Source organism: Heteronotia binoei, chromosome 12 (assembly GCF_032191835.1).
Source record: "Heteronotia binoei isolate CCM8104 ecotype False Entrance Well chromosome 12, APGP_CSIRO_Hbin_v1, whole genome shotgun sequence".
NCBI classification, from domain to species: domain Eukaryota; kingdom Metazoa; phylum Chordata; class Lepidosauria; order Squamata; family Gekkonidae; genus Heteronotia; species Heteronotia binoei.
In genome coordinates, this window is record NC_083234.1 from 74,293,555 (window position 1) to 74,308,945 (window position 15,391).

General features: G+C 48.9%; 2 protein-coding genes across 2 annotated transcripts in view; one reads left to right on the top strand and one right to left on the bottom strand.

Annotated features, from left to right (window-relative positions):
- Positions 1–1,263, top strand: part of CIZ1 (CDKN1A interacting zinc finger protein 1) — a 53,741-nt gene extending 52,478 nt beyond the window's left edge. The window contains exon 15 of the mRNA XM_060251250.1: positions 558–1,263. Coding sequence (XP_060107233.1) covers positions 558–1,100 — 543 coding nt within the window. The 3' untranslated portion in view covers positions 1,101–1,263. The remainder of the gene's footprint in view (positions 1–557) is intronic.
- A 4,692-nt stretch (positions 1,264–5,955) lies between these two features.
- BBLN (bublin coiled coil protein) lies at positions 5,956–13,075 on the bottom strand. The gene is made up of 2 exons (XM_060251227.1): positions 12,770–13,075; positions 5,956–6,996 (listed from the first exon to the last, which is right to left on the bottom strand). Exons 1-2 carry the CDS (start codon positions 13,047–13,049, stop codon positions 6,800–6,802), a joined length of 477 nt encoding a protein of 158 aa, XP_060107210.1. The 5' UTR covers positions 13,050–13,075; the 3' UTR covers positions 5,956–6,799.
- Positions 13,076–15,391: the final 2,316 nt, after the last annotated feature.

The following is a 15,391-nucleotide window of genomic DNA, read 5'->3' on the forward strand; positions in this document are numbered from 1 at the left end:
AAGTTCCCATGGGATCCAGGGAACTGGGCAAAGGAAGCTCTGGCTCTTTCCCTCCCTCCCCAGGGAGACCAGGAGGGGAAGGAGTCTCAGCCAATGGAGAAAATCGAGGTTCTGCTCTAGCTCTTGTGCAGTTGAGCAAGCCTTGCAAAGCAAGCTGTGATGCAGCAGGAAGCAAGAGAGAGGGAGAAGGAAGCATAGACAGCCAGTTGCTCGGGGGACTGATAGGAGCCCTCTAGAGGGCTGATTTGGCCCCTGGGCCGCATGCTTGACACCCCTGCCTTACGGGGGCCTCATGAGTCAGTGGCACTTTTCACCACAGCTTTTCCAGGCCTCAGCGGCATTGCCAGTTAGTTAGAAAAACCTAACCTTTTTATAGCACTTTAATGCAAAAATCAGCCACTGGAGGTTGTCATAGGATGGAGCGAAATATTACCATCCGCTGCCCGCTGTTCTAAAGTAGGAAGGCTCACAGCCCCTCTCCACGCAAGGCTTACCTCACCAGTGTCGTTTCTCTCCCAATTTAACAGTAATCCGTTGTTTTCTCCTCCCATTTGCAGAGGTACAAAGCCACAAGGCTGCAAGCCACGGCTGCGCTCCCAGAAGCCATCCCAAGTCCTCGGCAGGGGCTGGCTGAGGACCACCGCACTCCTTCCGCAGCTCAGGCGGACAGAGCAGAGGTGGAAGAGGCGGCTGTGGCATCAGTGGCAACCGGCGAAGAAGCTTGCGAATCTCTGAAAGGGGAGGACCGCTCCTCGGCTCCAAGAGACAGTTCAGCAACGCTTCAAACTGATGACACCATGATGACACTCCAAGATGGAGAGGACGACAAAAATGATTTCTCTGCACTGAGCGACCACTCGTCGCTCGGAGATGCTGCCGCGGGGACAGGGGAACCGATGGGACTGGGCGTACAGGAAACGGAGCCCAGCGATGAAAGCATCCCAGAGAGCCCAGATGGAGCCACAACAGACCACGGAGATCCCAGAGCACACGAGACGCTGGCCAGTGGAGGCCTGCCGGAGGAAACCAGCCCTTCCTCTCTGGTCAAAGGGGAGGCCTCGGCTGGATGCAGGCGTTCTACTCGGCGTAGAGCCAGATAAAGTAGCCTTAATAGGAGAGTTTCTCCCCTTTTGTGTAGATTTTTGAAGAAAGATTTATTTTTCCTCCCCCGTTTCCCAAGTCTTCTACTTTTAGAGAAAAGGTATGCTATGATTTTACTGCCATTTTTTTATTCTAAAAAAAAATTAAAAGGAAAGAAATCCATTTTGTCTGCTGCTTACGAGATTCGGTCCTCTCAGATGCGTGCTTTGATTCAAGCGTTTAGCCCCTGCAAAACTGACCGTGTCCGGGAAAACGATGCACCCTTTGCTGATTTAAAACAGCTGAGAACTGGTCCCTCTTTGCTCTTCCTGCTTCTAGTAAAATGGCCGAAGCAATTTGCGTTTCCAGCATTTCCAAGTGTGACAGCCGCCCTGCACCCTAAAAAGCTGCTTCCGGGTGTTTCCCCATTTTTATTTATACATTCTAGGAGGAAGCTCTTTACAATTGTGTTGGTCCAGAAATAAAATCCAAACTCCCCCAATAATGCAGTCCATGTACTTACTACCTTTTACAAGGACCACCCTAATGACCCGCATCAGTGTGCTGCTCTGAGATTCACTAGAACTTTTCTGCAAGTTGGAGGTTACAAAAAGAACAGATTATTTAGAAAGGGCTTGGGGAAGGGGGAGTAGTTCAGGGCACTGTTTTAACAGGACTTAACCCTGCGTTCTGAAGCCTTCACCCCTTCCCAAACCCTGTAGTATTATTATTATTATTATGGTCAGGAGAGTGTCCTGCTTGAAGAAGAGTTCTGGTGAACCTGGAAGCTCGCAAACTAGTGAGAGGGCATTGGGTTTGTCAAAATAATACAAATCAGGTACAGGGTTTGCCAATCCCCAGATGGGCACAGGGGATCCCCTGGTTTGGAGGCCCTCCCCCCCCCACTTCAGGGTCATCAGAAAGTGCAAGGGGGGGGGTGTCTGCTGGGCACTCCACTATTCCCTATGGAGACCGATTCCCGTAGGGTATAATGTGGAATTGATCCACAGGTATTTGGGGTGGCTGTTTTTTGAGGCAGAGACATCGCATTTTCAGCACAGCATCCAGGGCCTCTCCTCAGAAAACCTTCCAAGTTTTAAAAAGATTGGACCAAGGGGCCCGATTCTATGAGCCCCCCCAAGAAGGTGCCCTATCCATTATTTCCAATGGAGGGAAGGCATCTAAAAGGTGTGCGGTCCCTTTAAAGGTGATGGCCAGAACTCCCTTTGGAATTCAGTCGTGCCCGTCACACCCTTGCTCCTGGCTCGGCCCCCAAAGTCCCCCGATATTTCTGGAATTGGACCTGACAGCCCTAATTAGTTATGGTTACACTATGAAAGGGATATGGAGCGTGCAGTTGGCCCTGCAAGATTCACAGCACTATGACAGATCATGGAGACCACATTAAGAACAAGGAGAAGAAGATAGAAGAAGATATTGGATTTATATCCCGCCCTCCACTCCGAAGAGTCTCAGAGCGGCTCACAATCTCCTTTCCCTTCCTCCCCCACAACAGACACCCTGTGAGGTAGATGAAGATATTGGATTTACATCCCGCCCTCCACTCCGAAGAGTCTCAGAGCGGCTCACAATCTCCTTTCCCTTCCTCCCCCACAACAGACACCCTGTGAGGTAGATGAAGGTATTGGATTTATATCCCGCCCTCCACTCCGAAGAGTCTCAGAGCGGCTCACAATCTCCTTTCCCTTCCTCCCCCACAGACACCCTGTGAGGTAGATGAAGATATTAGATTTATATCCCGCCCTCCACTCCGAAGAGTCTCAGAGTGGCTCACAATCTCCTTTACCCTCCTCCCCCACAACAGACACCCTGTGAGGTAGATGAAGATATTGGATTTATATCCCGCCCTCCACTCCGAAGAGTCTCAGAGTGGCTCAGAATCTCCTTTACCCTCCTCCCCCACAACAGACACCCTGTGAGGTAGATGAAGATATTGGATTTATATCCCGCCCTCCACTCCGGAGAGTCTCAGAGCGGCTCACAATCTCCTTTACCCTCCTCCCCCACAACAGACACCCTGTGAGGTAGATGAAGATATTGGATTTATATCCCGCCCTCCACTCCGAAGAGTCTCAGAGCGGCTCACAATCTCCTTTCCCTTCCTCCCCCACAACAGACACCCTGTGAGGTGGGTGGGGCTGGAGAGGGCTCTCGCAGCAGCTGCCCTTTCAAAGACAACCTCTGCCAGAGCTCTGGCTGACCCAAGGCCATTCCAACAGGTGCAAGTGGAGGAGTGGGGAATCAAACCCGGTTCTCCCAGATAAGAGTCCGCACACTTCACCACTACACCAAACTGGCTAAATAAATACATCCAGCTATGTATACTATCTAAAAACAAGACAGGGAAGGACAACTGGATGGAAAGTTGTCCATGGAAGGGAATCTAGTTCACTTGAAAAAGACTGCAGATTTATGCCCAGCCCTTCTCTGAATCTCAGAGTGGTTTACAATCTCCTATATCTTCTCCCCTGACAACAGACACCCTGTGAGGTAGGTGGGGCTGAGAGGGCTCTCACAGCAGCTGCCCTTTCAAGGACAACCTCTGCGAGAGCTATGGTTGACCCAAGGCCATTCCAGCAGCTGCAAGTGGAGGAGTGGGGAATCAAACCCAGTTCTCCCAGATAAGAGTCCGCACACTTCACCACTACACCAAACTGGCTCTCAGGAGGCAAAACTGAAGCCGATGCACTTCTAGCTTTCTGAATTTAATGGACTTTTTAGGAAACCTGTGGCAGGGCTCCTCAGAGAAAAGTGGCTTTTAGGGACCGTGGTCATGTGTTCCCCTTCCCCTGGATATTTTGAAAGCATTGCACATGGGTTACTAATTAAGCCTGGCAAGGAAGACTGGAATCAAGACACATTAGCATGTTTTAATCTTCTGACATTGCAGCAAGTGATTTTACTGTTATTCAATAACAGCAGCTCCCAGTTAATACCAAACAAAGCCATCCAAGTTTTAGAGGAAATTACAACCCTGCCCCTGTGTCATCACCCTTCCCAATCCCACCCTTTTAAAGCTCCATCCCATTGAAAATCTGCTTCTGATCTGCTGTATTCCAAATGAGACAAGTCTAAGATATGCTTTTGGAGAAGATCGTTTTCTAAACCAGACTTGTTGAGTACCAAAGTAGATTATCTAATATCAGTTATTCAAGATGGCATTTTCCCAAGCCATCTCATCAGAACTGAAAAGGGAGGGACAGTGGTTCAGTGGTAGAGCATCTGCTTGGTAAGCAGAAGGTCCCAGGTTCAATCCTCGACATCTCCAACAAAAAAGGGGCCAGGCAAATAGGTGTGAAAAACCTCAGCTTGAGACGCTGGAGAGCCGCTGCCAGTCTGAGTAGCCAATACTGACTTTGATGGACCGAACGTCTGATTCAGTATAAGGCAGCTTGATATGTTCATATGAAAAGCAGCTCTTCATTATTTTCACCCTTGATTGATGAGATTTACTGATTGATGAGATATACCTCAGCACCAATCCCATAAATTCATTTCATTTGTCCTTGTAATTTACCTGAGAACTTCTCCTCAGAGACACTGAAATAGTTTTATTTAACTGAGCATGTGACGTTTCTCTTCATAACTTGCAGAAACAGCATTTAGATAAGAGAGCTCGCCAGCATCTGCTAGGGACTACCAGTTTACAGTAACACTCAAGGCCGTATTGTTTTTGTGCTTGGAGGAAGGAAAATACAGTCACCAATGGCATCTTTTTACAAATCAAGCAACAGTTGCCTGTGTTTAAATCTAGCAAATTCATTTCTCAAGGCGGGGGGGGAGGGGGGGAGCATCTGGCTATTCATTTTTGGCAGGTGTCCCCAAACTTTTCAAGCCTATAGGCCCCTCTGGAATTCTGACACTGTGCAGCACAAAATGGCTGCCACGAGAGGCACAGTCAGCCACAAAATGGCTGCTGCAGCTTACCTTCAGTCAGGATGAAGATCCTTGTGGTGCATAGCAGCAGCTGCTGCCAAAGAACGGTTAGAAAAATCCGCACAGCCAATCAGATCTCTAACGACCAATTAGAAGCCTTGCTGGGCACAAAGCCCTACTTGGGCCCGAAAGCCCTGCCAGCCTCCAGGTGGGATAGGAGGATCCCCTGGGATTACAGCTCCTCCCCAGACTAGAGAGATCAGCTCCCTTGAAGAAAACGGATGCTTTGGAGGGTGGGCTCTAGAGCACTGTACCCCACTAAAGGTCCCTGTTTTCCCCAGGCTTCACCCCCAAATCTCCAGGAGTTTCCCAGCCTGGATCTGGTAACCTTACCCCCCATCCCCTGCTGGTGATATGGTTGCCAATCCCCAGGAGGGGGCAGGGGATCCCCCAGTTTGGATGCCCTTCCCCCACTTTAGGGTCGTCAGAAAGCAGGGGAGGGGAGAGGAGAGAAATGTGTGTTGGGCACCCCATTATTGCCTATGGCGACTGGTTCCCACAGGGTATAATGGAGAATCAATCCATTACACCCTATGGGGGCACACCATTATACCCTCTGGAGGGAGCTGTTTTTTGAGGTAAAGGCACCAAATTTTCAGCACAGCATCTGGCGCCTCTCCTCAAACCATCCCCCAAGTTTCAAAAAGATTGAACCGGGGGGGGCCCCATCCTTCATTTTTTCCAATGGAGGGAAGGCATTTAAAAAGCTTGCAATCCCTTTAAATGTGATGGCCGGCACTCTCTTTGGAGTTCAACTATGTTTGTCACACCCTTGCTCCTGGCTCCACTCCCGAAGTCCCCAGATATTTCTTGAATTGGACCTGGCAACCCTAGCTGGTAGCCAGGGAGAACCCGGCAACCCTAGGCCCCACCCATTGCGGGCACCAGAAGAAGTGCACAAAATGATGGTAAGCAGGGTTAGGTTGAATATTGTTTGGTTCATGTTCACATTGGCTGAAACATCTACATTTTCCTACAGAAATGCCCAATGGGGGCAGGGAGGACTGGACAGGAGGTATGACTACATTTTGGCTGGTTTTAAACATGCTAATTGCAATGCCTTTTCTCCTGGGAATTCTGGGAATTACAGTTTGGGAAAGGTATTGAGAATGTTCTGGAGACTTGCCATGAGGAATTAAATGGTGACATGATTCCCCCAATATACAGGGTTAACATCCAAAGAAACACCAGGGAAAAGAAGCACTGCATTGATGGTAAGTTCCCACAAACCACCTCCTTCTCTCATGCTGGACTGTCATCACTGATTTTGCTTATATATTTCAGAGATGTATAAGGCTGAGTAGAAACGAATCCTCAATGGCTTACAGGAATCAAGGTTCTTTCGGGCATTTCAGCTCACAAACACAGCTTGAGACACAAAGATCGACAAGTTTGGAAAGAAGTACCTTTCCTCCAAACGCAATCTACAACGCGCATCCAGAAAACCCACTAATTATAAAAACCCAGCAACTTTACCCTGATTTCATAAGCTAAAGGATGTGAAATGACAGGCTAAACAGATCTCTCTGGTCCCCACCCACTCCCCCGTTTCTCACAACCTTGGTTCCCCTTCCATTTTCTTATATCGCAGCTACATGCTCCAAAACCATGCATCCAAAAGCAGAGTGGGATGAGACGTTAAACACACAAAAACCAAAAGCACCTCCTATTTAAAGTTTAACATCCAATCCATGGATAAGGATGGTCCAACTGGAAGCAGCAATGATCTACCAGCTTCTATCCAGCTGCAGGCAGACAGATGTTAAGTATCTGGCTCAGATCCCCGTATCTCAGCATCTGAGTCTTCCTCGTCGTTCAGCTGCTGCTGGAATTCCAGGCGCGTCTGCCGGTTGGACTCCAGCAGTTCCTTCAGCTGGGCATGCAGATGGTCATTCTTCTCCTCCAGGTGATCCAAGCAAGAGTTGATCTGGTCCAACATGGAATTTATTGCTGCGTATTCTGGGGGAGAGAAGCCAACATTTAGCATGTGGGGGAGGGGGAAGAATTCATGAAACCAAGACCTGAAATTTGAACAGGAAATACATGGACATGCCTGGGATAGAGAAGAAGAAGAAGAAGATTTTGGATTTATATCCCGCCCTCCACTCTGAAGAGTCTCAGAGCGGCTCACAATCTCCTCTACCTTCCTCCCCCACAACAGACACCCTGTGAGGTGGGTGGGGCTGGAGAGGGCTCTCACAGCAGCTGCCCTTTCAAAGACAACCTCTGCCAGAGCTATGGCTGACACAAGGCCATTCCAGCAAGTGCAAGTGGAGGAGTGGGGAATCAAACCCAGTTCTTCCAGATAAGAGTCCGCACACTTAACCACTACACCAAACCGGCTCTGGTAGAGATGGTAGAGAAAGATGTCCTTTTCTTCCTTTCTCACAATACAAGAATTTGGGGAGACTCAATGAAATGGCTGAACAGTTGGGTTAGAACGGATAAAAGGAAGTACTTCACCCAAAGAGTAACACATGGAATCCACTGCCATGGGGAGTGGTAGCTAAAAGCACAGACAGCTTCCAGAGGGGATTGGATTAACATAAGAGAAGCCATGTTGGATCAGGCCAATGGCCCATCCAGTCCAACACTCTGTATCATACAGTAGCCAAAAAAAACCCAGGTGCCATCAGGAGGTCCATCAGTGGGGCTAGGGCACCAGAAGCCCTCCCACTGTTGCCCCTCCCAAGCACCAAGAATAGAGTATCAGTGCCCCAGGTAGAGTTCCAACAATACACTGTAGCTAATAACCACTGATGGACCTCTGCTCCATATGTTGATCCAATCCCCTCTTGAAGCTGGCTATGCTTGTAGCTGCCACATATGGAGCAAAGGTCCGTCAGTGGCTATTAGCCACAAGGTATAGATGGAACATTTTGTATGGGGCAGTGATGCTCTGTACTCTTGATGCTTGTGGAGGCAACAGTGGGAGTGCTTTTGGAGTTCTGGCCTCGACGGTGGACCTCCTGATGACACCTGCGTTTTGGCCACTGTGTGACACAGTGTGTTGGGCTGGATCCTTGGCCTGATCCAACATGGTTCCTCTTACATTCTTACCACTACTGTGCTTTGTGCACAACTGCATTCAGACATCTTGATAAACTAGGTTTTCTAAACTGCAATTTGCCCAAATCCTGCTTAGTTGCGATGCCTGAAGGCAGATAATCCAACAAACCAGGCCGGAGTTTATTGGTGGGCTCCAAACTGGGATTACAAGCCAGAGTTCACAGCTAGCGGATCATTCCTAGCTTGTGTTAATTGTGGTTTGTTGCGATGTCTGAATCCACAAACCACAGTTTTGTGAGTTGCACCATCCTCATTGGCTGCAAGAGAGAGGCCCTCCCTGCTGGGAGGCAGCGAGGAGACCAGAAGCAGCCGGATCAGAATTTATTCCAGTGCCCCAACATAACCCTGTGGTGTTATCCGAAACAGAGTTAACCCCCTTCTAAGTCCACTGAGGCGCAGAGCGGTAAAGCTGCAGTACTGCAGTCCGAGCTCTCTGCTCACGACCTAAGTTCGATCCCAGTGGAAGCTGGGTTCAGGTAGTCAGCTCAAGGTTGACTCAGCCTTCCATCCTTCCAAGGTCAGTAAAATGAGTCCCCGGCTTGCTGGGGGGAAAGTGTAGATGACTGGGGAAGGCAGTGGCAAACCACCCCGTAAAAAGTCTGCCATGAAAACGTTGCGATGTGACGTCACCCCAGAGTCGGAAACTTGCACAGAGTGCTTGCACAGGGGACTAGCTTTACCTTTTTAAGTCCACTGAAGCAAAGAGGCTTAGAAAAATGTTAACTCTGCTTAAAGTTGGAAGTGCCAGTCTTGGAAGGTGGAATAAAATTAAGTGGGATAACCAGAACAAAGTTAGAGAGTCCAGTGGCACCTTTAAGACCAGCAAAGTTTTATTCAAGGGTGTGAGCTTTTGTGTGCAAGTACACTTCCATTGGACAATGAAATGGGATTTGAAAAGGCTGTTGTTCATGCAGTTAAATTAGCATGCCAAACAGTGAAGATGTTTCTTTAACGAATAACAAGGATAACAAACTTGGTTTATGTTATCATTTGTTTGGATTCAAGTGGGGTGAATAACACAGATAATAAATAATATAGGTAATATTATTAAAGATGTTTAAAATTGCTACCATTTTGCCAGCTAATTTACTACCCACCTTCTACATGTATGACTGCCTTTCCTAATCCCATTTCATTGTCCAAGGAACTGTGCTTGCACATGTAAGCTCACACCTTGAATAAAATGTTGTTGGTCTTAAACAGGGGTGGCCAAACTGCGGCTCTTTCACACATATTGTGTGGCTCTTGAAGCCCCCATTGCCCCATCAGCCAGCTTGGAGAAGCCATTTCTCTCTTTAAATCACTTTGCCAAGTCAACTGGCAGTTTGGAGAATGCATTTAAACTTAAAAGTTGCTTTCTTTCCACCCTTCCTTCCTCCGGCTCTCAAACATCTGACATTCATGTCTTGTGGCTCTCAAACATCTGATGTTTATTTCATGTGGCTCTTACGTTAAGCAAGTTTGGCCACCCCGATCTTAAAGGTGCCCCTGGACTCTCACTTTCTTCTGTAGCTTCAGACTGCCTTGAGAGCCAGTTTGGTGTAGTGGTTAAGTGCGCAGACTCTTATCTGGGAGAACTGGGTTTGATTCCCCACTCCTCCACTTGCACCTTCTGGAATGGCCTTGGGTCAGCCATAGCTCTCGCAGGATTTGTCCTTGAAAGGGCACCTGCTGTGAGAGCCCTCTCAGCCCCACCCGCTTCACAGGGTATCTGCTGTGAGGGGAGAAAATATAGGAGATTGTAAGGCGCTCTGAGTCTCTGATTCAGAGAGAAGGGCGGGGTATAAATCCGCAGTCTTCTTTTAACAGTCTGGCTCAAGAAACAGAATATTAAACTTGGAGCTAATCGTGAGATCTGGGTCAGTCCCAGAGCTGCTCTTTGACAGTATCCTTTATTGCCCCAGAGGTCATTACGATCGGCCAGCTAGCATCTTCTGATCATCCCTGGCCCAAAGGACGTACGGCTTGCCTCAACCAGGGCCAGGGCTTTTTCGGTCCTGGCCCCGACCTGGTGGAATCAGCTCCCTGTGGAGGTTCAGGTCCTCCAGGATTTGTTGCCATTCCAGAGGGCCTGTAAGACGGAGCTGTTCCACCGGGCCTATGGCTGAGGCAGACGGACGTCCTATCATTTAAATGGGCCCCCCCTGCACCGATTCCTTAAAACGATATAGCTGAGATTTGAACATCTAGGTTGAGACAAGCATGCCTAATCGATCTGTCCATACCATCTACGCCGTTTTAACTAATGTGAGTTGTGGCTTAATCGTCTTACCTTTAAACTGTTTTATTTTTATTTTATTTATTTATATTTCGATTTATATCCCGCCCTTCCCACCGAAGTGGCTCAGGGCGGCTTACAGCATATAAAATCTAACATAGGTTTAGCTTTAAAACATCAATTAGCAACAGTTTAAAACAGTAAGTTAATAAAACATAAAACCAGCGGTCTATCAAAATGCACCCTACCATCCAGAATTCCCAGTGTCGGTTAGTTGTAAGCCAGCCGGAAGAGGACTGTCTTGCAGGCCCTGCGGAACTGCCCAAGGTCTCGCAGGGCCCTCACCTCTTCCGGCAGCTGGTTCCACCAGTAAGGCGCCGTTACCGAGAAGGCCCGATCCCTGGTAGATTTCAAACGGGCCTCCTTTGGCCCGGGGATTACAAGCAGGTTTTGAGAATCCGATCTCAGTACTCTCTGGGGAACATGTGGGGAGAGACGGTCCCTAAGGTAGGCAGGTCCTAGGCCATATAGGGCTTTAAAGGTAATGACCAGCACCTTGTACCGGACTCTTAAACTGTTCTGATTGTTTTGTTATGTTGGAAACTGCCCTGAGCCCATTATGGGAAAGGGCGGCCTATAAATCTACAAAAATAAATAAATAAATAAAATTGCCAGATGACAGAGGCTGGACATGAGGTCCCTCTAAACTGTCCCAGGGCTAATGCTTAACAAGCGGTGGAAGTGGGAGAGAGGGCATCAGGCAGATACTCTGACAAAATACTGTTAAGAGTGTTAATGTTTTAAGCAGGTTTGTATTTTGAGTAAAAACATCATTAATTGGGTTTGCCTGTGTCCTTTTATAAAGTTTACATCTCTGGCATTACATTTTATAGCACACACGGCCTGGCCTGACGAAGTGACATTTATGTCAGGTCTGGCCCTTGAAACAAAGAGTTTGACTCCTCTGCAGGGCTGGGACAGAATCTTCTCCCTGACACATCCATTTTCTTTCTGCATGCAGGAATTCCAGAAGTTTCTACAGAAAGCTAGCATGTCAGGGAGAACTATTGCCAGTGGCCTCTCCCCTTCACATGGTCGGTTTTTACACACAGGGATTTCCTGAGTACAAAGCACTTTTAAAAATTTCCTGGATGACCAAGGAGCCTATCAGAGAGCCAGTGTGATGTGGTGGTGAAGAGTGTCAGGCTATTCTCTGGAAGACCCAGGTTCAAAGGGACACTCCCATCCTCTCAGCCTAACCTACCTGGCAGCACTGTTGTGAGGATAAAATGGAAGAGATGAGAATTAAGTGAATTGTTTTGGGTCCCCGATGGGGGAAAATGCGGGGACATATTATACAAATGAACTAAACAAGCACCCAGAAGGGTCTGAGCCTAGCCGGAAGTCACCCGAACCAGCTACTTTCTCTGGGCTCCAGAACAAAAGCGAAGCCTTCCATCGCTTCCACCCCTATCCTGCAAAATGAAGTGGGGAGGGACCGGTGGCTCAATGGTAGAGCATCTGCTTGGTAAGGAGGTCCCAGGTTCAAGCCCCAGCATCTCCAACTAAAAAGGGTCCAGGCAGATAAGCATGAAAAACCTCAGCTTGAGACCCTGGAGAACCGCTGCCAGTTTAAGTAGACACCGATTTTGATGGACCGAGGGTGTGATTCAGTATAAGGCAGCTTCATGTGTTCATATGTCCTGGGGAGGGACAGTGGTAGAATATCTGCTTGGTAAGCAGAAGGCCTCAGGTTCAATCCCTGGCATCTCCAACTAAAAAGGGTCCAGGCAAGTAAGAGTGAAAAACCTCAGCTTGAGACCCTGAAGAGCTCCTACCAGTCTGAGTAGACAATACTGACTTTGATGGACCCAGGGTCTGATTGAGTATCAGGCAGCCAGATAGACTGATTCATTTGTTGGGGAGGGATGGTGGCTTGGTAAGCAGAAGGTCTCAGGCTCAATCCCTGACATCTCCAACTAAAGAGGGTCCAGGCAAGTAGGCGTGAAAAACCTCAGCTTGAGACCCTGGAGAGCCGCTGCCAGGCTGAGTAGACAAGACCAGTGTTCCCTCTAAGCTGAGTTAGCATGAGCTAGCTCACAGAGTTTTAGCCTCCAGCTCGCACATTTTTACCTTGGCTCAGGAAGGATGACCGCAGAGCACAATAACTTACGCAGGAGCTCACCACTTTAACGCCAGTAGCTCACAAAGTAGAATTTTTGCTCACAAGACTCTGCAGCTTAGAAGCAAAGTTGGACAAGACTGACTTCAGCCTGATTCAGTATAAGGCAGCTTCGTAGGTCCATATGCGAAGTGACGCCACACCACTTCTTGGGGAGAGCAGGGCTTACTCCCGAGTAAGCGCACCCGAGGGCTGGAGATGAGCTACCCTACTAGCCTGCAGCGTCCGCCAGGCAAACACGGAAGGCGCCAGGAGGTGGTTACCTGCTTCCCCGAAGCCTCCGTCTTCGTCCTCCTCGCCCCGGCCGCCGCCCAGAGGGAGGTGCGGCTCCCCGTTGGGCCCCGACATGCTGCTGCTGCTGCTCCTGCGCCCGGCACTGCTCCCAAGGCAAGCCACGCCCCCTCCGGCCCGGATGGAACGCGGCGAAGGGCAAGCCACGCCCCCTCCTGCCCGGATAGAACGCGGCGGAGGGCAAGCCACGCCCCCTCCTGCCCGGATAGAACGCGGCGAAGGGTAAGCCACGCCCCCTCCGGCCTCTTCCATTCGGTCCGCAGGGGGGAGTCGTGCGATTGGTTGGAAACCCGGGGGAGGGTAGACCCGTAGGCGATGCAAAGGTCACGCGCGCAGCTGGCAGTTGGATAGGGAAGCGTAGAGTTAATAAGCGGAGCGAGAAGTGCGCGGGCACCAATGTTCCCCCTAGGCTGAGTGAGTGTGAGCCAGCTCAGTTTTTTAGCCTCCGACTGACACATTTTTGTCTTAGCTCAGGAAAAATGGCCCCAGAGCACACTAATTTGTGCAGTAGCTCACAACTTGAAATGCTTACATTCTAAATACACAAAACTTAGTTGGTCTTAAAGGTGCGCTTCTCTACTGCTTTGTTCAACTTGAATGCCAGTAGCTCACAAAGTAGAATTTTTGCTCAGGAGACTCCGCAGCAACGTTAGTTTATGTTGTTGATCTGACTCGAAAAGGTGTCCCGCCTGCACTCTGACTTTGTTCTATGCATCAGAAGAAGTATGCATGCCCGCAAAAGCTTGTGCCTAGAATAACATTTTGTGTTGGTCTTAACGGTGCCCCCGCGCTCAGACTTTGTTCTGTTGCTTCAGACCAGTAGGGCAATCTACCTGGATCTAATCCGACCTTTAAATAATCTTGCCTTTAATAATTAAATAAACTGGAGAGCCAGTTTGGTGTAGTGGCTAAGTGCGCGGACTCTTACCTGGGAGAACTGGGTTTGATTCCCCACTTCTCCACTTGCACCTGCTGGAATGACCTTGGGTCAGCCGTAGCTCTGGCAGAGGTTGTCCTTGAAAGGGCAGCTGCTGTGAGAGCCCTCTCAGCCCCACCCACCTCACAGGGTGTCTGTTGTGCGGGAGGAAGATAAACGAGATTGCGAGCCACTCTGAGTTTCGGAGTGGAGGGTGGGATTTAAATCCAATATCTTCTAACATCTGTCTGATGAAGAGCTCTGCTAAACTTGGAAGCTGGCACAGTGTTTTGTGTCCAAGAAAAGATCTTGCATGGATTTCGTTTCCTCTCCTGGATGTTGCCTGGGCCAATCCAGCGGCTGACAACTCTTTCCAGATCCTTCTGCCAGCTCTGGAGATCTGCTGCTATTAAGAGAAGATTAAACTGGGCTGGTGACTCCAACCGTCTGACCTTGCAAATTAGCCTTAAGCAGGAAATCTTGACTTTCTTCTCTATATCGCAGCTATTCTTGCAAACCCCGCCGCGCTGCAAAGGCCAAAGACAGAATGCAAAGAACTCAGACCGAACAGCCACCCATTCACAGCCACAGAGTTCCAGACAGACCGAAGCACGCGGTTTTAATAGGCCCCGCCCCGCTGCTGTTTAAAGTTTGTGGTTGTAGGATGAGGGGATGTCTGGCGATTGCGCTGCAGGGCAATTCCTTGCCCTTGCATTTAGAAGGCACTCTTTGTTAGCACAGGTGCGGCGGGGGAGGTTTTTTGGCAAAGAAAAGCGGTCTGATATTGACCAGGTTTATAAGCAGGGGTCATTTCGTTAAAAAGAGGCGCCGGAGCTCATTAGCACAACTCATTTGCATGGGCCACACACCCCTGACATCACCGGAAGGTGGACTAAATTATATTAGCTCAGCAGCTACTTTAAAATGCTTCTTGAATTGTCATTTCCACATAATAAAACATGAGTCCCACCGTACTTTTAAAATGACTTTCTCTCCTATGTGGCCACAGTGGCATGTTGAAGATTTCCATCTGTGTGCTTTATAAGTTTTGGTTATTTCCCACTTTTTTGCAGGGGAAAATATTAGAACGTTTGTCAGATCTTAAGAGTTCATCAGAATTCTCACAGAGGGTTTAACCCATGGAGCCCAGAAGCAAGTATTTGGGGGTGGCGGGGGGTGGGGGGAGAAAGGGAACAATGAAATTTAGAGGTTCCGGAGCTCCACTCCTGTGAGCTTGCACAAATGACGCATGTTTATAAGTACGATCCAGTGACTTAAATGGATCCTGGCTTTGCAATCCATTCTCACAGGAATAACAAGCTAAGTTTATGTGGTCAACATTTGTTTGGATTTAATAAAGGAAGAAGATATTGGAAGATATTGGATTTATATCCTGTCCTCCACTCCGAAGAGTCTCAGAGCGGCTCACAATCTCCTTTACCTTCCTCCCCCACAACAGACACCCTGTGAGGTGGGTGGGGCTGGAGAGGGCTCCCACAGCAGCTGCCCTTTCAAGGACAACCTCTGCCAGAGCTATGGCTGACCCAAGACCATTCCAGCAGGTGCAAGTGGAGGAGTGGGGAATCAAACCCGGTTTAAGTTAAAGGAGAGGGGGGGACAGTGAAGCAATAACTGTTGCATGATAATTTGCTGTTTGGCCTCTGCCTATGTTTTAACT

Bases quoted from the DNA above. Each gene is read 5' to 3' on its own strand.
- BBLN (XM_060251227.1), bottom strand. From the start codon at position 13,049: ATGGAAGAGGCCGGAGGGGGCGTGGCTTACCCTTCGCCGCGTTCTATC. The intron at 6,997-12,769 runs GTAACCACCTCC...TCTCTCCCCCAG, and splicing joins CGGAGGCTTCGGGGAAGCAG to AATACGCAGCAATAAATTCC.